At 42.2% G+C, this 22,443-nt stretch overlaps 1 protein-coding gene across 1 annotated transcript in view; it reads right to left on the bottom strand.

The window, feature by feature from the left end:
• The window catches only part of LOC118399861 (rho guanine nucleotide exchange factor 10-like protein), a 175,388-nt gene that overhangs the window by 148,225 nt on the left and 4,720 nt on the right, over positions 1–22,443 (bottom strand). The window contains 13 exon segments of the mRNA XM_052474559.1: positions 3,061–3,231; positions 3,971–4,063; positions 5,768–5,796; positions 5,799–5,880; positions 6,890–7,069; positions 8,623–8,700; positions 9,105–9,208; positions 10,344–10,452; positions 11,190–11,285; positions 12,232–12,374; positions 12,613–12,720; positions 14,664–14,839; positions 22,000–22,027. Coding sequence (XP_052330519.1) covers positions 3,061–3,231; positions 3,971–4,063; positions 5,768–5,796; positions 5,799–5,880; positions 6,890–7,069; positions 8,623–8,700; positions 9,105–9,208; positions 10,344–10,452; positions 11,190–11,285; positions 12,232–12,374; positions 12,613–12,720; positions 14,664–14,839; positions 22,000–22,027 — 1,397 coding nt within the window.

The following is a 22,443-nucleotide window of genomic DNA, read 5'->3' on the forward strand; positions in this document are numbered from 1 at the left end:
AGTACAGCAGGCAGACTAAAGACTGGTTAAGTGAGTGTCTCGTTGGGGATCAGTGTCAGATCAAAGGAGATTTGTCCAGTCAGGACACACAGAACACAATCACATGCTAAGACACACACACAGTGGCGACCTGTCAGTCAGGGCAGGTGTTTTGAGCCCCACCTGTTTTTTTTTTTGTGTGTGCCTGTTTTGCATGTTATTTTGGCATTAATACGTGTCACATATCAGTATACAAACATTGTAAAAAAAAAAAAAAAAAAGAATGTATAAATGATTGACTTAAAATTAATAATAAAGCAGAATACAAACACTCTCTTTTTTGCTTTCTTGAGTAAGGGAGCTCTAAAATGCAGGTGTTTCAGCCTAGCTCAGTGCTTTCTGTGGTGGAGGGGCAGCCAGCAGAAAATATGGAGCGTAGGGGTTGGTAATGTTCTCTGGTTGCACCGTGATTGGCTCAGTGTTCTGTCACACATGGGGACACTACGTCATTCCAAAATTTAAAGGTAGAGCTCCAAAATTCTAGCCATTTGGGTGCTGCCATAGAGTTACGTTAGCAATGCCCATCCAAGAAGGCTCAGTCATTGGTCACAGATACAATTACATCAAATCACGGTATATCTACAGTAGCTTTGGACTGATCATGTCAACATCATACTTTCAAAATCTTAGCTAGCAGTCATCATCATGAATCAAGTCGACAATCTATCGGCAAATCCTTTTCAATCCTTGTCATATGAAGATAAAACAATTCAGAGAAATTATAGATAAAACGAATCGGTGCTCAATGGACATAAACATTAAACAACAAGTTGGAAATCCCAAATTCAACAATGAGTGGTTTGGAAAGAATCAGTGGTTAACTGCAAGCAAGCAATCACTAGCCTGCTATTCAGTGGAGTGGGTGTGTGGTCCCATGTCTGGGTTTAAGGGTCTCTTTTCCTAGCTTAAACGGATAAACAATCCAGCATGACTTCTGCCAAAATCAAAACAACTGGAAACTCGTAACTGGGAAATCTGAAAAAAAACGAGGTCCGACTGGGAAAATAGGTTTTGAACGATCATCTAACTCGGAATTGCAAGTTGGGAACTCGGGTCTTTCTAGAGCTCCGACCTGAAGATCACTGACTTCATGACTGTTTTTTTGTATTCAGAACTTCACCAGCACCATAAATCCAGAGAATGGCAGACTTTGATGACAAAATTTGCCCTCGAAGGACCGCCGCGCCACCTTCCTGTTCAAGTGAGCAAGGCACAACAAGGTGAGTCAAAAAATGTATTGTATGCTGCTGCCATATCAGTGCTGGTTTTTTTAAAGGCAGTAAATGAGGCTGAATGAACTGTTTCGCTGCCAGACAAGGCTCCTCTGATAGCCAGGTGTAGCAGTGGTAAGGTGTTGGGACTGCTTGTTGGGACACTGCTGTTGGGACAGCTTTATGTAGGCCCGAACAGTTTGTTGGCACCATTATAGAGCAATTCATGTATTGTTTTGCGTTGTTTTTTTTGCCCCACCAAGATTTACATGCTAAAATCGCCACTATATACACACATACACAGACACATGGAAATATCCAAAGAAATGTATTTGTATACTGCAGTATGTGAGAACACACAATACATACTTTTCCTAAGGTACATATGGCAAGGGTAATCTAATAGAAAGCATTACTTGGTTCAGTCATTTTTTATGTCCAGCTGAATCAATACAGTCAGTTTTATGTATTCTAAAACAATCTTCTGAAAAAAAAGAGTCATTACAACTACAGTAAAACAAAAGACTGAGTACAAATATGCAGCTCAGATAACGTCCCATTCTGATGTTTCTGTTTGTTCGATAGAAATACAATTTTTATGAATAATAATAATAATAATCTGTGTTTTGTCCATTTTTCAATGCACAGTGCTCTGCATCCCATCACATCTCACAAAATGGATTGTGATATCTGTGGAGAATCAGTAGCTGTGCTTGGCTTTTGTTCAGATGGCTTGGGAAATGAGTCATTAGTCAAACAGTAGCCTGTCTTCTATGATCACAGAACTACAGCACCCTCCAGAGGCAGAGAGACGTAAATCATGGAAGGGCCCTCTGAAAAGTCCAAAGTGTCAACAGTGTGTGTGCATGTGTGACTGTTTTGTGTGTGTGTCTGAGATATAGAGTGAAACGGAAACCTCAGCCTGTTCCCACTCACAGTGTTATCTCCCATATTCCACTGACTTAGATACTTAGTATATTACTTAGTGACAAATAATTAATATTTCATTGGATGGTTATGGGATAATGGAAGAGAACTGCTTCCTATTGAAATTCTGCAGTCTCACCGCAGTAAATTGAATTCTGTGTAGAGCTGACGAGATTGGCCGAATCAGCTCATCTCAGGACTCTGGAAAATTCACCACCATGGACCAATAGAAAGAAAGAGAGAGGGAGGCACAGGGGGAGGGATAGGGAGAAAGGGAGATGATGGCCTCCAGGTGGGGACAAGAAAGGGAGGAAGAGGGAGAAAGTGAGCAAGAGAAAGAGAGGGAGGGGGAAGAAAAGAATAGCAGAAGGAAAGGAGGGGGGGAATGATAGGGAGAAGGACAAGGAGAAATGGGGAGATATAGCTTCCAATTAAATGTCTCATTTACCCCTTAATTCCGCTTATTCAAAAATGCATTTGTTCAGATTTGCAGCGTCTGGACTGTAATTCCAGTGTGGTAATGGAGAAGAAACGCCCCTGCCGTGGTGTTTAGACACTGTTCAGGGGCCATAATGGACATAATATCTGGGCAATGATTTTTCTGAATAAAAATACTTTCCTAGACTAATGTTTGGGAATGTAATGTAAGTGATGGCTATGTGTGCTAATGCATAGGTGGTTGGCTCATGCTGATAACACAGAGGAGGTAGAGGAAGGGCTCTGGGGTTGAGCCACACGGTAAGCAGGTTGATTACTCTGTGTGCGTGCGTATGTATGTGTCAGTGTCTATGTGTCGGTTTGTGTGTGTCGGTGTGCGCTTGTGTCGGGGGCTGCGTGTGCGTGTATGTGCTTGCGTACATGTGTATTGCAGTGTTTCTGTCACCTTGCTGAGCGAGCGGTCGCTGACACTGCGTGCTAGCTGCTGAGTCTCAGCTATTTGGTCGGACACACGCTTCTGTGCATTCAGCTTCTCAGCCAACATTTCTAGTTCAGTCAGAGCCAGCTGCAGAGGCAGCCAGTCTACGTGACCCTTAGGTGTGTTCTTCAGCATGTCCTGACAGAGAAACAGTGAAGAGAGAAACAAAAGTGAAGAGATGTTGGTTTGTGTGTAAGCGTGTGTGTGCATTGTTTTCTGTGTTTTTACGGCCCAGAGCCTTATAAGCACATTGTTCTCATTTTCATATTTCTTTAAAAGAAATCCAAGTATTTATTGAGTTTCATCCCAGATCTATGTGTGTGTCTGGCTTACCTGCAACTGTGTGTGCTTGTAGACCTGCATAAATAAGGCCTTATATTCTGTGTGTGAGTCCCAAAAGAGTTTCAGTGCTTTGAGTTTTGTTCCCTGTGTAATATATGATTTAACACAGACACTCCCTCTCCAGGGTGCTGAGTTTAAGGCAAGAGGAAAATGCCTCATTTACATTCATAACTTATCTTTTGAAGTCATGGATAATCAACCCCTACTTATGGATAGAATGAGGTACTGCAGTTCCAGTACGCAAAATCGTTCCACACACAATGTTGAGACAGGAAAAGTAAAGGAAGACAAAGAAGCCTACTGCATGAAAAGCTTATATGGTTAGACTAGATAGGTAGAACCATGCATGGTGTTATACCATATCTCATGTATTTAGCAGTTTTCAATGGCTCAATGTATCATCGCATGTGTCAATCTCTTGATCAGGTCCATAAAACACTGTGTGGTGTTAATCTCAGATTGTTTACCTGTTCGTTTTCTCATGTGACATTATATTGTCAATGTTAGCAGTGAAGGTGCTGGTAAAGACACATACCTGCAGTAATAGGATGAACTGGGGAAAGCGTTGGATGGGCTTCACCATGAGGCCGTACAGGGTGATCCGGTCAACACTGGACGCCTGTTTCATCTACACAACACAGGATAAGACACTTTAGATAAACAGCATACCATAGTAAAGTCAGGAGATAAGCAAAAACACAGAGAGAAAGACCCCTCTAGGCACCTCTTATTCAGAGGACAAGATATGGAGAGTGCATGAGTGTGGGAGTAGGAGAGAGTTTAGGCTAGTACGGTGTGGAGAAACAGAATCTGGTGGATGTGCTGGTCATTAGAGATTTGGGAAGTGGATGTGTTCACATGCCACATCTATTTCCGATTGGCACAAGCACTGTTCATGAAACAAACTGTTCACACCCCACATGTTGGTGGAGAGAAAATGTTGCAGTTTTAAGGCTTATTTCCTGCAAAAGTGTACACATTTTGTCATGGGGTGCAGAATTGTTTTTGCAGTTTTAAAGGGACCTTTCTTGCAATTCTATACATTTTGCAATGTCTAATGTGTATTCATGTGAAATTTGAGCAACTTGAACATTACTACAAAATGTTGAAATTGCATCTTGTCTATTCTACTATTACAACTTTTGAGTTCCTTAAATATACTGTATGTTTTATACTTTTTTTGTGTGGGGGCGGGGAGAGTTGCTAATTGGTGCAATGTAAATATTCTCTATGATTAGTGCAGTGTATTGCAACAAGTAATCACAACCAGGCCAGCATGAAAATATTTGAATAAAGCAACTACACTTTTATGTAGTTGCTGTCCGCAACCCGCGGAAATCTAATTAGCATAATAAAACAATCCCATAAAAATCCCTCTTTGGAAAGAGGCTCTACAGCCTCCACAAGTATCATGAGACTGGTCTGAAGTCAGTACAGCCGATCTGCCAACTTCTGTCTGTAGCATCTGAACCGGATGTGACCCCTCACACTAATTTGACCCCTCTGTGCAAAAGTGACACTCTGATGAACATTTACATGCTCAGGCGTCACAAGGCTCGTCGGAAGGTCCGTCGGTACCAGTTGAAAACATGTATGGAAGTATATATGGAGTTTGTTTAATGCCAAAAATATGGGGTTAAATACATGTTCAAAAAATATATATATATTTATTATATCTCTCAGATAAAGGAGAGACAATTCAGAACAAACTTCCTTTTGATATGTTTTTGAAACTATCTGTTGTTCCATGTAGTGAATCTATTATTCAATGTGTTTGTATCGGCTAATAGCAGTAAGGACTATCTGTTATTCAATGTGTTTCTATGGGCTAATAGCAGTAAGGACTATCTGTTATTCAATGTGTTTGTATGGGCTAATAGCAGTAAGGACTATCTGTTATTCAATGTGTTTCTATGGGCTAATAGCAGTAAGGACTATCTGTTATTCAATGTGTTTCTATGGGCTAATAGCAGTAAGGACTATCTGTTATTCAATGTGTTTGTATGGGCTAATAGCAGTAAGGCCAGAAATAATTGTTCATCAAATAATTGTTCATTTTCACTTCAAGGGGTCTTAAAATTCAAAATCAAATAGCTAAATGATCCTTGGTATGACCTTCTTAAAACAATTCCGTATAGCTTAGTAGACCCCCCCCTCCTGGTTTATACAGGGCTCAGACTCTGATGGGTTAACCAAGTATTAAGACACCAGTATAATTGTTGTATGAGGGCCAAATGAAATAGTAGAAGGAGTTGGACAGTGACCGTGGGTTTAGAGTGTATTGAAAGAACAATAGAGAAAAAAACATGGCCGGTTCAACTTTGTGACTCACCTTTAAGAATTCCAGGAAGGCTGGTTTGGACATGCCTTTTTTATGAGGGCCATGGCATTGGTGAAGTTATTGACATAGTCGCTGTAAACATCTAGCACCATCGACTTAGAAAACTGTAAAAACATAGAAAGGTGGGGTTATGGGAAAGGCAAGAGAAACAATCCTTGCATTTCACATCAGGAATCTGTTGGATTTCTCATGGAACAAGTTCATTCAGGAACTAGTCATGCTTGGTCATTTATTTGTTAAAGCATCTGACAACATTAAGTCCCTTGAAAGTCAGTAGCTCCGCAGCTCATCTAACAATCATATTCATGGAATGGAAGGGAAGAAAAGGGTAGAGAATTGCCATTTAAGTGTGGTATGTAAGACCCTGACCTGTTTACCATCCAGGAGACCAACAAACACCCTTCACAATCCACAATCGTGCTGCGGCGGCACACAGTCATTCGCTCTCATTTGATTAAACACAAAGCAGGCTGCTGACGGCAGCAGTAGCTGGAGAAGCAGTAGCTGGGAAATTAGCCAGTCTCACAGAAATGAACCCTCTCCTTCATCTTCTCTGCAAGCCAGCCACAAACAACACACAGATAGTATGAGACCAACGAATAGCATAAAACATTAACAGCTGGGTAACAAATCCAATGGCAGGTGAAAAAGACAAATGAATGAGGAGTGTTTAGTCCCAACCCCCAGCCTACAATAAACAAGACCAGAAGGAAGGCAGAATCTTTCTTAGGTAAATAATCAACAACCCTTATGGATGACCACGTTGCAGAGGGTCACAGCAGCACACTCATACATTAGTCCAATTGTCCTGTGCCAATGCTATAAGCACACATATTCAGAGTGTATTTGCTGCAGAAGAGATATTCATCTCAGCTGTAATGGTCTCCATGTTTGAAGTTAGTGATGTTTGCTCAATTTTAAGTGCAGCTCATTATAACTGTGTCTGTGGAAATTGTCTTCTAATGCCCTATGGGAAAACTGACACACTCTCTCACGCACACACACATACACACACACACACACGCACACACACACACACGCACACGCACAAACGCATGCACGCACGCACACACCCACACACACACGCACAACACACAACACACACACACTAACCGAGGCCACAAATAGGTCCCCAATCTTCTCACTGCTGTCCCACTCAGCCACACGTGACGCCAGTGCGATCTGGAACATGGAGTGACACTGAGTGATCTCCCGTAGGCGGTAAAATACAGGCTGGATCTTCCGTGGGCTCAGGATGCGTGGGTTCGCCTCCAGCAAGGGACTCTGGTACTCCTGGAGAAATAGTATACCCAGGTTAACTTGGATTAGGTGTGCTTTACGGTGGAGAACGACATAAAACACACAAGTAGGCCCTGATCATAAAAAGCATGACATCAATAGCAACATCTCTCAACAGATACAACAGCACCATCACGTGTGCCTTGGACCCTTAATGAAAGGTACATTGATGGAATTGTCAGTTAGTAACAATCTTATAAGTAATTGCAATTAGTCAAGATGCTGTAGAGTATCAAACTAGTCAACTATGTAAAACGTGTGACTGCAGTGTCTTTGAAGATGAGAGTCATGGCTAATGTAGCCTGTACAATCAGAAACTGACAGATGCAGTCAGCAGAAAATTAAAGTGAAAGCAATGAAAGTCAATGTTTGGAAACAACAATAGATGACAGACTAGTGCTGCTATTGTTGTTTTACGAGCCTCCCCTGCCCAACCACAAATCCTCCACAGCAAATGAATTATCGACAAGTGGAATATGGACATGGGGAATAACACAGGCAATTTCTGATATTACAGGACTGAAGTCGCAGTTCTTAATGCCTAATAGTTGCGCTCTTGGCTTTTTTAAAATCTTTCCTTCATCAGTGAGTTTGGACTTCAATGGTACCCAAAACCACAAAAAAGGCTAAACAACCCAAATGATCAAACATGCCACAACAAAGGTAATACATCATATGTTCACAGAAAATATTTTCCAGAGCATAACCATCTCATTGATCACACCTGATCCCATTTCAGCAGGTGTGTCACTCTTCATCTGATAGGAGAGATAACGAATGATTCTCTCTCTGCCACAGAAAAAGAAAGACAACAGAAAAAAGAGTGAAACCCATTGTCACGCCTTGGTCTTAGTATTTTGTGTTTTCTTTAATTATTTGTTCAGGCCAGGGTGTGACATTTAACATTTAACATTTAAGTCATTTAGCAGTGACATGGGGTTATTGTATTGTCGTATTGGGGTATTTGTAGGCATTGGGATTGTGGTTGATTAGGGGTGTGTCTAGTATAGTCTTGGCTGCCTGAGGCGGTTCTCAATCAGAGTCAGGTGATTCTTGTTGTCTCTGATGGGGAACCGTATTTAGGTAGCCTGGGTTTCACTTTGTATTTCGTGGGTGATTGTTCCTGTCTCTGTGTAGTGTTCACCAGATAGGCTGTAATAGGTTTCACGTTCCATTTGTTGTTTTTGTATTTATTAGTTATTTCATGTATCGTTCCGTTTTTCTTCATTAAAGACATGAGCAACCACCACGCTGCATTTCGGTCCGACTCTCTTTCGACAAACGAAGAACGCCGTTACACCCATGCTGTGATTCTGTGAAAACCTGACAGAGAGAGAATCTCTTTATTAGCATCAGCGGGGCACCACAGATGTCAAAGAAATCTATTTAATCATGATTATTTATGCGTGACAAGCCTGGTTATTTGATAAATATCTCCGGTTTTCCTTTCAGCCTCATTCTTAAATGCTGAAAAGATTAACGTATTACATCTGTCCGAGTAAGGGTAGGGTGGAGTGGAGGGGTGGTGCAGGGGAAAAAGGACTTACCTCAAGGATTCTCCTGAGGGATTCAAGATAACTGCGCTCACTCTGAATGATGGAGCCCAGGATGTGACGTCTGACCACCTGAGGACAGAAGAAGCCAATCAGGAAACATAAAGGTCGAAGATCAAAGGTCACACACAGAAAATGGCATGATGGGAGTTGATTGTATGCCATACTGTGTGTGACAGGTTGTTTGATAGTACTATGCATGTGTGTGATTGTAATTTGGTAAGAGAGTTTGGGTGGAGTAGCCTTGTATGCATGAGGCCTGGATTTACCTTGAGGTTTCCCTTGAAATGAGTAGCGCTATACTTAACTGTAGCAGACATATTCCTCCCAAACGTACTACCGAGTCAGTGTTGGCAATAGAAAAATAATGTTTGCATCATTGCATGCATATAACATTACCTTAGAGATTCACAGAATCTTCTGACAGACACACACACACAGAGACAAACAAACATATGTTATACACACATACAGACCTGCTGGCTGCTCAGTCCCTCAGGCATAGGGCTCAGCTGTGCAGGAGGATGTTTCACATCTGACACAGCCACATCCAGGTACCCTGCGTCATCCTCCACATCCTCTGCACAGGGGTACAACACACACACACACATACACACATACACACACACACACACACACACACACACACACACACACACACACACACACACACACACACACACACACACACACACACACACACACACACACACACACACACACACACACACACACACACACACACACACACACACACACACACAGAGGCACATTTAAAGCTTTCATATCTCAAGTGGAGTCACACTCTAATGTATTACCTCTAAAACATGAAGAGATTAGCACTCTGCAAGAAAAACTCAGGAGGGAAAAATACATTTTAAACAATGCTGTATCTCAGTAGAAGTAAAGAGGCGAACAGACAGTACGTCTTCAAAAACATGTTCAAACACTCGGACTTCTCAGCTTGAGTACGAATGTGTTCAAAAAGCACTTCAAAAATTCCCAACTTCCCTGTAACCATACAGACACAGATACTCAAACTGCTTTTCACCAGCCAGCACCATTCCAGTTAATGATTTTGGAACAATAATAGTGTCTCAGTATCAGAAATATAAAATGCTGCACAGATTACCCTTGATCAACAGCCAAAAATAGAACCACTGGCCTGTTTGGTTGTTTGAAGATTTGTTTGAGTCGTGGCTCTGTTATCTGTGGCTTCTAGAGCTGCGCAATACTCCATTAATGGGTGGTAATCTGGTTCCATTGTGCAACGAGGCTTCCTGGGGTGCAGCCTCTGTCACGTGAGATTTTCTGCCCATTGCTCTCCTACACATCAAAACCTTCAGTTGGCCACAACATCTGTCTTTGATGGGAGCGAGCCAGTTCGACATATCCCGGCTGTTTTGTTTGAACTATCTTACATTGTTTAGATCATTTTTCCATGAGTCTTTTTCTATTTTAAAGCTGGGATTGGAAAAGCAATGGGAAGCTTTCTCCTCTATCTGCCTTAACATTACTGTTGGCCCGGCTAGCATCAAACAATTTCTTCACCGCAGCTTAATTCAAAAGAGGCGAATGAAATGTATGTGAACTCCGATCTTCCACAGAAACTCTCACTTCTCTACAAATTCATACATATCGCTGTAAGAGGGAGACTTTCATCTGACGCAGTCATTTGGCAAACAGTCGGTTTGAATAACTTTTTCTCCGATTACCTGAGTGGTCCTTCTTGTGCAGGAAGGAGACTTTCCGCATAAAGGCTATTCTGGTCTTATCCAGTCCATCCTTGGTCCCACTCCTGGCGGCCTTCATTAGCTGATGAACCTGGTTCAAAAGGACAAAGAGACCAGATGAGAGAGAGAGAGAGAGAGAGAGAGAGAGAGAGAGAGAGAGAGAGAGAGAGAGAGAGAGAGAGAGAGAGAGAGAGAGAGAGAGAGAGAGAGAGCACTAGATACATCCAGCCAGTAATGCAGACATCTGCGCATCTCCGTTGGTCTCTAATCAGGAAGTCTATGAGGAGATCATAGTGAGATTATGGTATCAGACTGGGCTGTAGTTGTGGGGGGGGGGGTAGTGGAGTCGTGCTCAGTATGGCTACATTCATCTAACCACAAACCCCACTCTGAGCATCGCTGAAGCCCTGCAGAGTCATGTAAAGCCTGCGGACCCAGAATACACACATGGTGACAGTATTTAAAAAATATGTCACTATTTTTAAATGATAGAAACTAGGTTATCAACTGGGAGCAACTGGCAAAGTGTTTGATGCAAATGTGTTTTACTTATTCATGTGTCCCCAAAACTGATACTAAACTAGAAGGAAAGAGACAAATCTCTCATGAGAGTGACAGTCTGGAGGAGAGCACAGAAACACAAGGGGGATGGGAAAGAAAGTTAATCATGCGAATATCTAATCAGTTAAAATGCACATCATACTACAGAATACATATTTTGGCTTTGGTCATTTTAATCCTTGCATAGCCTCCTGGATGCTGTAGTTTTTATATCTAGGCTGAGATACCTTGGTGTCATGTTGTGTTCTCCTACTGCCAATGATATACCTTGGTGTTGTAGTTGTTTTTGCCACCCAGCCTCATGACTATTTCACGTTTGGTCCTGGCACAACGCTCCCTCAGCCAACGCAGGTAAGGAGAGTACTGCTACAGTACGGGGAAAGGTGTCAAAGCAGTGGGATGTGAGGCATGTCAGGGCAGGTCGCATTAAACCACACAACAGGGCACAGTGATGAAGGAAGTAAGATGAGACGGCGGAAAATGGAGGGGAAATGATCAAGGCAAAACAAGCAAGGCAACAACAGGATTAATCACAAGTATGGAGAGCGGAAATGTAGAGCACTGCGCTGGTCATAGGGTAATGTCAGCCGAGACTAATAGCACTGATCTTGGTGAAGGGAGTGTTTTGCAGGAGGGGAGGTGTGAGGCACACTCCTACTGTGATATTTATTACAGTAATGCCTCCATCGTTACTGCCCAAACATAACAAACAATTGTTCTGAGGATATAATTTCATACGATATTAGGATATTATTCAATTAAGTGGTATCAGCGTCTACAATACAAAAAATATGAGAAAATATTTTCCACATCTATGTACCAATAGCACCAGCTCAGGCAAATATTCCCTACAGACATACATGCAACAGGGATGAGACTGGACCAAGTCTGACCAAATAGAATAGAGCACAACGTCAATGAGTAAATACTGCCCCCATGTGGAGGAGAGAGAAGCTACAGTCACCTACTGTATGGTTATAACCATAGATGTTATATATAACTGTTATAACATACAGCACCTAGACAGTGTCATGGCATTGGTGCCTTTCAAGTGACAAGGGAGCTTGTTTATTCTCAGGCCACAAAGCGAGATACAACCCACACAGACAGGGTTGATACATTTTTCATGTTCTTTGTATTTTCCCCACCAGTTTCTCACATGAATAAAAAAGCATGCGTGGGGAGCAGTAACATTGGGTGAAATATTCTCTTTGAGTCATGTCTTGTGCATTTAAGACAAACGAACAAAAGCAAACAGATAGACAGAGAGACAGACAAACAGACAGGCATAGATATACAAATGGAATACCATCTCTCCTACCTTGCTGAGGGTTGGTAGCTTGCTCTCGGTATCAGACTGCTCTTCGTAGCTCTCAAAATCACTGGAGCTCCAATCATTGCCTGCACCTTGTGGCCTTTCTTCTCTGTGCACATCCTCATAGAGCATGTCCCCTGACACACACACACACACAGACAGAGATGTGCTGACATCAACACAGCACAAATACTGACAGGGCATTTTTAGACAGCAGACCCTCAAGCTTGATCAAGCACAAGTCAATTTTTTTTAAAGGAACGAAAATACAGTTTAACCAAAGCCTGATGTCCATTGATCTGATGGTGCAGTACCAGACAAGGCACAATAAAAGCAATCAGTGGCCCCAGCCCTGGCCCATACCCCAGAACTCACCTTCGTCAGGAGAGAGTGGTCCCTCACAGGGCACGTCATCATAGATCACCTCTAGGATCCCTGTCTGGGGCTCTGCATCAGCCTCAGCCTCAGCATCAGTCACATCTTCTGGGGAAGACAGTAAAGACCACTCACATCCACAACCCCTAATCATAGAGCCAAGAGGAGGGCCTCGCACTGGTAATCTGGCAAAGCAACCAAACTTCAAGAGTATTGCACACTGCATTTTGCCCCCATACATGCATTTGATTATGCCATAATTTCTGTTACCATATATTTTGTAAATGTATATTTATGCAATCGTATTTGCATCAGTTTTGATTCATCTCAAACATCAAATAGCTATTATTTTATTAGCAGTGACTTAGAAGGGAGATGGGCCTTGTGCGTTGCTGTTATGTGTGCTAGGTGTGCACTCTTAGAAAAAAGGGTTCCAAAAGAGTTCTTCGGCTGTCCCCACAGGAGAACTCTATTTAGTTCAAGGTAGAACCCTTTTGGATTCCATGTAGAACCGTCTGTAGAATGGATTATACATGGACCAAAAAGGTTCTACCTGCAACTAAAAAGTGTTCTTCAAAGTGTTATCCTATGGGGACAGCCGAAGAAGCTTTTAAGGTTTTACGAGTGTGGGATTGTGCTGTGGAATTGTGGCAGCATGATCCACCTGGTTTGTAATGGATCGAACCTATCTATCTCCACAGTCCGCAGAATTAGTCATTAACTGCTTTGAGAGTGTTTCAGTCTAATTTAGTTTAGGGGATTTATTGATTCGCTTTTAAATTGTGATTTGTCTGGAACGGTTCTTTATAAGCCCCAAACAATCCCTGGATTCAATGAATCTGATGAGAGATGTAGATTCTGACATGGATTAGCCGACATTGCTTTAAGGATCTAAATAACCTGGGACACAATCCAAGAGAGAGACACAGTGGTATTCTACTACAATAGTGACTAACTGAGCAACAGTCTCTGTGAAGAATGTGTACTGAATGAAAAGGGAATAACTGTATCTTGGCCACCAACCTGACTATCTGTAGATCTGGAAAGTAACTGACTCAGTCCTCTGGGAACTCTCAATGTTTCAAACAGCCTGGGTGTGTTTCTTCAAGCTCCCCCAGCAATCCCAGAAGGTGACAACTCAGGCAGGTTTTACCTTGGTTTGCTGAATAACTTTTTAGCACAGTATAACGTTGCTTTCTTCAGTTCGTCATTGATGAATGTGTTCAAAGTCAAATTTTTTAAATCATAGAATTAGGGTAGTCTTGGGATTAAGACCCAAGATTTAGGGGAGTGTCTGGTGGCCATTTTACTAATTGTTCAGCAGTCTTATGGCTTGGGGGTAGAAGCTGTTAAGGAGTCTTTTAGTCCTAGAGGGATAGTGCTATTGGTTGTTGGCTATTAACAGGAAATAGTTCATTAATCCCATAAAAACGCCAGTACTTAAGACATTGAAAACACAACCACTCATGCCAATTATGTCACAATAATAACACAGTAGCGAATCAGAAAATTGAGGTCCACTACAATTTTGACATACTGTCCATGCATGATAAAAAACACCAAAATTATCATTATAAACAATATTGACAAAAACAGTAAAGGACATATGTGAAAGAGAGCTAATGAGAAAGGTGAAATAATGGCGAAAGGCGTGGATTAGTCAGGCTCCATACAGTCTTTGAGTGGACCACCTTCAAAAAGCCTAATGTCAGCATTGCTGACTGAGTCAAAATCCAAGAGCAATTTCCCTTGGTGGAAATAGACTAATAGTCCACTATTGATTCTCATCCCTGAATTAATTTAATTCATGTCTATGTGTAAATCAAATGATAGGAGGTAGAGACTATCTATTAGCTGTTGCCCTCCATGAAGGTTACAGCAGATTACAGGCCAATACAGTTTTTACTGTAAAACAATGTCAACAAATATGCTATGCTACCAACAACAAGCCTTGTGGTGAAGGTTATGAAGGCTATACTGTAATTGATGTGAGCTTGCTCATGTCTGTCTATATCATGTTTCATGTATCTCTGTACTATGCTGTTGTGTACCTTCAGAGTGTTCCCTCAGACTTGAGCTCTCCTTGGGTATCTCCACACTATGGTCCTCCCAGTCAGTCTGCTTCTCCACAGGTAACGCCTCTCCAGGACCAGAACCTCCCTGGGCCTGCTCTCCCACGGAGGGTGTTCCGGCACTGGGCTCAACCAGCTCAACGGGGCCAGAGACCCTGGAACATACCAGACAGAGTAGTGAAAGCAGTTATGACCACTCTAGGCTGGGTGCTGTGTGGCTCATTACAAATTTAGTGCAGTGTGGATGAGGAGGAGGAGGAGGAGGAGAGGTGGAGTAGCCGGGGGCCAAGCACTGCCATCCCAGCATTCTAACACTCCCATTAAACCTGGCACAGCACATATGTTCCTCGTGCAGCTCAATTCTGCTAGGTTGGTCAGTCCTATTCACTGTGGTGTGATGATTCTGCTGACCGCTGTTGTGAGGGGTTGAGAGTCCTCTGGTCCAGGTGAACTCATTTGAGACCATGAATATGATAATGTGACCTTACCTCCAGTTTGTTATATTAACTGTGAGCTATGAAAGTTGCCCCTAAACTAAACCCCTTGATCACCTGCCATATCTAAAGCCTGAACACAATAATGATTAGCTTTAAATAAAAACTGGCCTGTAATTTTGCCTTTGACACAACTCCTAATAATACTGATCTTGTCGGTATTCTGTAAAGAACTACCACTTGCTTATGTTTTCAAGCTACCAGTCAGATTTACAGCAGTCCTCCCACATTATACAGCTAGGTCTGGGATGAAGGAGAAACCAATCTCATTAGATGCATCCCTCCCACCATCCCTGTCGGCTATGCTAACAGCCAGTAAATCAATCAGTCAGCAAGATATTGTACCTCTCCCCTGTTCCAGACATGCCTGATAGACCGCAGTAGTTACATAACTACGCAGATAAGTTGAGAAGGAAATATTTTGCAGCCAAATAGCTTGCGAGCAGCCTGTTGGCCAGTTGGCAAGACAACGATAAAGGTGTTAGCTAATGCTTGTTTGAGTAATGTTCAAACTTAAAATCCCCTCCCTAGTAATGTTCTCAAATAAAAGTTGCAAATCTTCACTTTCATTGGCTCTGCAAAGACACCAGACAGAATCCGTTAGAAAGCAGCTCACATGCATTTCCCATAACTATGGTTTCAAAGGGGGATTTAACAAGACATGTTGTGAGAACAATAATATTATTTCAATGTTGGAGGAGTATATATTTTATGGTTCATCTTTGTAGGCCTACGCCCTTCACTTGTCTATATAAGTCCCTGTGAGTCATGGGCCTGTAGGAGAGAACAGAGGAGCAGGGCAGGGAACGTTTTTCAATGCAAATAGAATAGCCTGAGGCAAAGCACAGCATGAGCACTGAGCAGCCTGAATGCAAAGCCTTTACTGTCTGAGATCTGTTTCAACTCCCTCCAGCTACAGTACTGTCAGGGAACATTCTTTATATGGCTTTCCTCCAGTCTCTCTGGGGAACAGTGCTGACCATGCTGATGATGGGCTAGATATACAGGACCAGTCAAAAGTTTGGACACACCTATTCAATGTTTTGTCTTTATTTTTAATATGTTCTACACCGTAGAAGACATCAAAACTACGAAATAACACAAATGGAATCATGAAGTAACCAAAAAAGTGTTTTTAAAAAATCTAAATATATTTTTGATTTTAGATTCTTCAAAGTATCCACACTTTGTCTTGATGACAGCTTTGCACACTCTTAGCATTCCCTCAACCAGCTTCACCTGGAATGCTTTTCCAACTGTCTTGAAGGAGTTCCCACATATGCTGAGCACTTATTGGCTGCTTTTCCTTCACTCTGTGGTCCAACTCATCCCAAACCATCTCAATTGGGTTGAGGTCGGGTGATTTTCGAGGCCAGGTCATCTGATGCAGCACTCCATCACTCTTCTTCTTTGTCAAATAGCCTTTACACAGTCTGGAGGTGTGTTGGGTCATTGTCCTGTTGAAAAATAAATTATAGTCCCACTAAGCCATTGGATGGCGTATTGCTGCAGAATGCTGTGGAAGCCATGCTGGCTAATTGCGCCTTGAATTTTAAATAAATAACTGACATTGTCACCAACAAAGCACCCACACACCATAACACCTCCTGGTGGGAACTACACATGTGGAGATAATCTGTTCACCTATGCAGTTGGAACCAAAAATCTCAAATTTGGACTCATCAGACCAAAGGACAGATTTCCACTGGTCTAATGTCCACTGTTCATGTTATTTGGCCAAAGCAAGTCTCTTCTTTTTTTGGTGTCCTTTAGTAGTGGTTTCTTTGCAGCAATCCGACCATGAAGGCCTGATTCACACAGTCTCCTCTGAACAGTCTAATGAACTCATCCTCTGCAGCAGAGGTAAGTCTGGGTCTTCCTTTCCTGTGGCGGTCCTCATGAGAGCCAGTTTCATCATAGCGCTTGATGGTTTTTGCGACTGCACTTGAAGAAACGTTCAAAGTTCTTGAAATATTCCGCATTGACTGACCTTCATGTCTTAAAGTGATGATGGACTGTGATTCTCTTTGCTAATTTGAGATGTTCTTGCCATAATAAGGACTTGGTCTTTTACCAAATAGGGCTATCTTCTGTATACCAACCCTACCTTGGCTCAAACGCATTAAGAAGGAAAGAAATGTAACAAATTCACTTTTAACAAGGCATACCTGTTAATTGAAATGCATTCCAGGTGTCTACCTCATGAAGCTGGTTGAGAGAATGCCAATAGTGTGCAAAGCTGTCATCAAGGCAAAGGCTGGGTACTTTGAAGAATCTCAAATATAAATATATTTTGATTTGTTTAACACTTTTTTTTTACTACATGATTCCACATGTGTTATTTCATAGTGTTGTTGTTTTCACTATTATTCACTATGAAGAAAAACCCTTGAATGAGTAGGTGTGTACAAACTTTGACTGGTACTGTAGCTTCATTGTTATCAATTTCCTCCCTCTATCGAGTCTATCCTAAACACACACCACCTATTATATCAACTGCATCTTCCATCTGCTGTGTGCACCGATCAGTCATAAAGCATTGTACACAGGTCTGCATACAGTATCTCTACTGTGACATTGTTTACTTTAACAGCTTGCAGATCTACCACTCAGTAGAGGAAGAGGGGAACTCTGTTAAAGAAAAAGGAGTGTTGTAAAGTGGGGTTGCTTCGCTGGGGTGTTAAATGTGTTTACCTTTAAGCTTAGAGCGCAAATGAACATAAGGCAGAGCCATATAAATGTCAGGTGTCAAGTTGTCATGGTGACCTTTGTCTTGGACTTTTCATCTTAAGGGTCTCACTTAGGTATCTGTTAAAGGTCCTAGAATCACACATACCTAGACACACACACAATACCACTGCGTTCCTGGGTTGAGGCTAAGTAGATAGGTAGACATTTTATGCATGTTCTGCAACAATGTTTCTATCACAAAGTATTCTTTGTGATGCAAGTTTTACCAAATTTGTTAAATGTGCAACCAGACGGAAAAAAACTCTAGACCCACTTTACACACAGAGTTGCGTAAAAAGCTTGCCCTCCATTTGGCAAATCTGACCACAATTCTATCCTCCTGATTTCTGCTTACAAGCTAGAATTAAAGCAGGAAGTACCAGTGACTCGGTCAGAATAAGCATATGCTAAGCTACAGGACTATTTTGCTAGCACATACTGGAATATGTTCTGGGATTCTTCTGATGGCATTGAGGAGTACACCACATCAGTCACTGGCTTCATCAATAAGTGCATTGATGACGTCGTCCCTCACAGTGACCGTATGTATATACCCCAACCAGAAACCATGGATTACAGGAAACATCCGCACTGAGCTAAAGGGTAGAGCTGCCGCATTCAAGGAGCGAGACTCTAACTCGGAAGCTTTAAGAAATCCCGCTATGCCCTCCGACTAACCATCAAACAGGCAAAACATCAATACAGGACAAAGATCGAATCGCATTACACCGGCTCCAACGCTCGTCGGATGTGGCAGGGCTTGCAAACTATTACAGACTACAAAAGGAAAAACAGCTGAGAGCTGCCCAGTGACACAAGCCTACCAGACGAGCTAAATGACCAACTTGCAAGTGTCTTCACTGACATTTTCAACCTCTCCCTGTCTGAGTCTGTAATACTAACATGTTTGAAGCAGACCACCATAGTCCCTGTGCCCAAGAACACTAAGGTGACCTGCCTAAATGACTACTGACACGTAGCGCTCACGTCTGTAGCCATGAAGTGCTTTCAAAGGCTGGTCATGGCTCACATCAACACCATTACCCCATAAACCCTAGACCCACTCCAATTTGCATACCGCCCAAACAGATCCACAGATGATGCAATCTCTACTGCACTTCACACTATCCTTTCCCACCTGGACAAAAGGAACACCTATGTGAAAATGCTATTCATTGACTACAGCTAAGTATTCAACACCAGAGGGCCCTCAAAGCTCATCACTAAGCTAAGGACCCTGGGACTTTACACCTCCTTTTGCAACTGGATCGTGGACTTACAGACGGGACACCACCAGGTGGTAAGGGTAGGTAACAACACATCCACCACACTGATCCTCAACATGGGGGCCCCTCAAGGCTGCATGCTCAGTCCCCTCCTGTACTCCCTGTTCACTCATGACTGCACAGCCAGGCATGACTGTAAGACCATCATTAAGTTTGCCGATGACACAACAATGGTAGGCCTGATCACTGACAACGACAAGACAGCCTATAGGGAGGAAGTCAGAGACCTGGCCGTGTGGTGCCAGGACAAACACCTCTCCCTCAATGTGATCAACACAAAGGAGATGATTGTGGACTACAGGAAAAGGAGCACCGAGCACGCCCCCATTCTCTCAATGGGGCTGTGGTGGAGAAGGTTGAGAACTTCAAGTTCCTTGGTGTCCACATCACCAACAAACTAACATGGTCCAAGCACACCAAGACAGTCGGGAAGAGGACACGACAAAACCTATTCCCCTTCAGGAGACTGAAAAGATTTGGCATGGGTCCTCAGATTCTCAAAAGATTCTGCACCATCGAGAGCATCCTTACTTGTTGCATCACTGACTGGTATGGCAACTGCTTGGCCTCTGACCGAAAGGCACTACAGCGGGGCCAAGCTTCCTGCCATCCAGGACCTCTTTACCAGGCGGTGTCAGAGGAAGGCTCTAAAAATTGTCAAAAACTCCAGCCACCCTAGTCATAGACTGTTCTCTCTGCTACCGCACGGCAAGCGGTACCAGAGTACAAAGTCTAGGTCCAAAAGACTTCTAAACAGCTTCTACCCCCAACCCATAAGACTCCTGAACATCTAATCAAATGGCTACACAAACTAGTTGCATTGCCCCCTTTTACACTGCTGCTATTCTCTGTTATTATCTATGCATAGTCACTTTAATAACTCAACCTACATGTACATATTATCTCAATGACCTCTACTAACCGGTGCCCCCGCACATTGACTCTGCACCGGTACCCCTGTATATAGCTTAGCTATTGTTAGTTTACTGCTGCTCTTTAATTATTTGTTACTTTTATTTCTTATTCTTTTTGGGGGTATTTTTTAAAACTGCATAGTTGGTTAAGGGCTTGTAAGTAAGCATTTCACTGTAACATTTAAACCTGTTGTTTTCAACGAGTGTGATTAATAAATTTTTATTTGATTCCATTTGAAATACAGTGGGGCAAAAAAGTATTTAGTCAGCCACCAATTAAGTTCTCCCACTTAAAAAGATGAGAGAGGCCTGTAATTTTCATCAAGGGTACACTTCAACTATGACAGACAAAATGAGAAAGAAATCCAGAAAATCACATTGTAGGATTTTTAATGGATTTATTTGCAAATTATGGTGGAAAAAAAGTATTTGGTCAATAACAAAAGTTTATCTCAATACTTATATACCCTTTGGCCATAGTGGAGTTTGGAGTGTGACTGTTTGAGGTTGTGGACAGGTGTCTTTTATACTGATAACAAGTTCAAACAGGTGCCATTAATACAGGTAACGAGTGGAGGACAGAGGAGCCTCTTAAAGAAGAAGTTACAGGTCTGTGAGAGCCAGAAATCTTGCTTGTTTGTAGGTGACCAAATTGTTATTTTCCACCATAATTTGCAAATAAATTCATTAAAAAATCCTCCAATGTAATTTTCTGGATTTCTTTTCTGATTTTTTTCTGTCATAGTTGAAGTGTACCTATGATGAAAATTACAAGTGGGAGAATTTGCACAATTGGTGGCTGACTAAATACTTTTTTGCCCCACTGTATATCTGAAACTTAGCTGAAACAGACACACAGTATAAAATGCTCTGACACAAATCTTACACCTTGATGGCGGGAAAATCTATTGATATCTCCACTAGGAAAGGGAGAATGTTGACCCACAGTGGAACAGTGTACTCAGCAGAAATCCTCCCGGAGAGAAACTGCAGAGACTTAACAGTTCCTTCTCTCACAATCCAACCCTATTCAAACACAGACACAGACATACTTTATCACAGTCACTCAGATACCCCCTGCTTTCTTATCACAGGAAAGCACACAGGAATGGCCAGCCCTGGCTCTCCTATCAGCACAGGTTTCCCAACACACTTCCTAGCACACCATCATGCTGTTACCTAACCAGGACCAGTAGACCCCGCCAAGGTAGGGGATCACAAATGAAGAGGGTGATACAGTGCACTGGTGGATAACATGTTTCTATTGTACATTCTAATGAAGCCCCTAACTCATATATAACTTTTATACTGCAAACTGCTGTGACATGTGCTCCCTCTCCAGCGTTTAGGTCACCAGGCTGCTCGTTATGGCGCGCAACCTGTCACCATCTTTACGTGCACCTGAGCGTCGTCAGACTCACCTGGACTCCATCACCCTGATTGCCTTCCCTATATATGTCACTACCTTTGGTTCCTTCCCCAGGCGTTATTGTTTCTGTTTCATGTCTGTGCTTTGTTCGAGGTTCTTGTTTTGCATTATGTTCTGTTTATTTTATTAAAACACTCACTCCCTGATCTTGCTTCCCAACTCTCAGCGCACATCGTTACAACTGCTATAACCTGCAGACTATAGACTACTTGTTTAGGCTACTGATTCAGTCACAGATGGGCTGTCTCCTTTGAATTCCTTCTTTGAAGTCCAACCTTTCAACTTTGACACACACTTTCTCTATGAAAATAGAGTTGTATCTGATTTTGTGTTATGCAACTATATTGATAACCTAATGAAGACAGATGTTTCCTCTTCCAAGACCAAACCACACGGTTACTAAGGATGTAATACCGATTCCCACATACTCTGATAGCATATAAAAAGCAGGGAGTCTCTTACCGCCTGCGTGGGTCGCTAACTGGAACATCTGTGGGGACATTAGAGCCAAGAAAATAATGTTAAAGAAATGCTAACGTCATGTCACTTTTTACTGTAACTTGTGCAATGTGTACCATATGGGAAGAACAGTTAGTTTTGCTCATATTGAAACCTACTTAGATGAATTCCAGATGTTTTATCTAAATGTACCTTGTTTTATGAATAGGAAGGTCATTCCTGTGTCTCAAAGACAATTGCTGATGAAAAGCCCATCAGAATCTTAATATTAGCTGTATATAGGCACTGTGTGTACAGCAGCTTTTGTGAAAGATATCCCTGCACAAACTATTATCTAATTTATATAGAGACAATGTAAACCCTCTCATTTGCCTGCAGGGCTGAGTCCCAGCTTGATACCGACTCCTCCACCAGCCGCTAGTTATGTAACAGGCTTTCACTGTAGAG

Source organism: Oncorhynchus keta, chromosome 21, assembly GCF_023373465.1.
Source record: "Oncorhynchus keta strain PuntledgeMale-10-30-2019 chromosome 21, Oket_V2, whole genome shotgun sequence".
Classification (NCBI taxonomy): domain Eukaryota; kingdom Metazoa; phylum Chordata; class Actinopteri; order Salmoniformes; family Salmonidae; genus Oncorhynchus; species Oncorhynchus keta.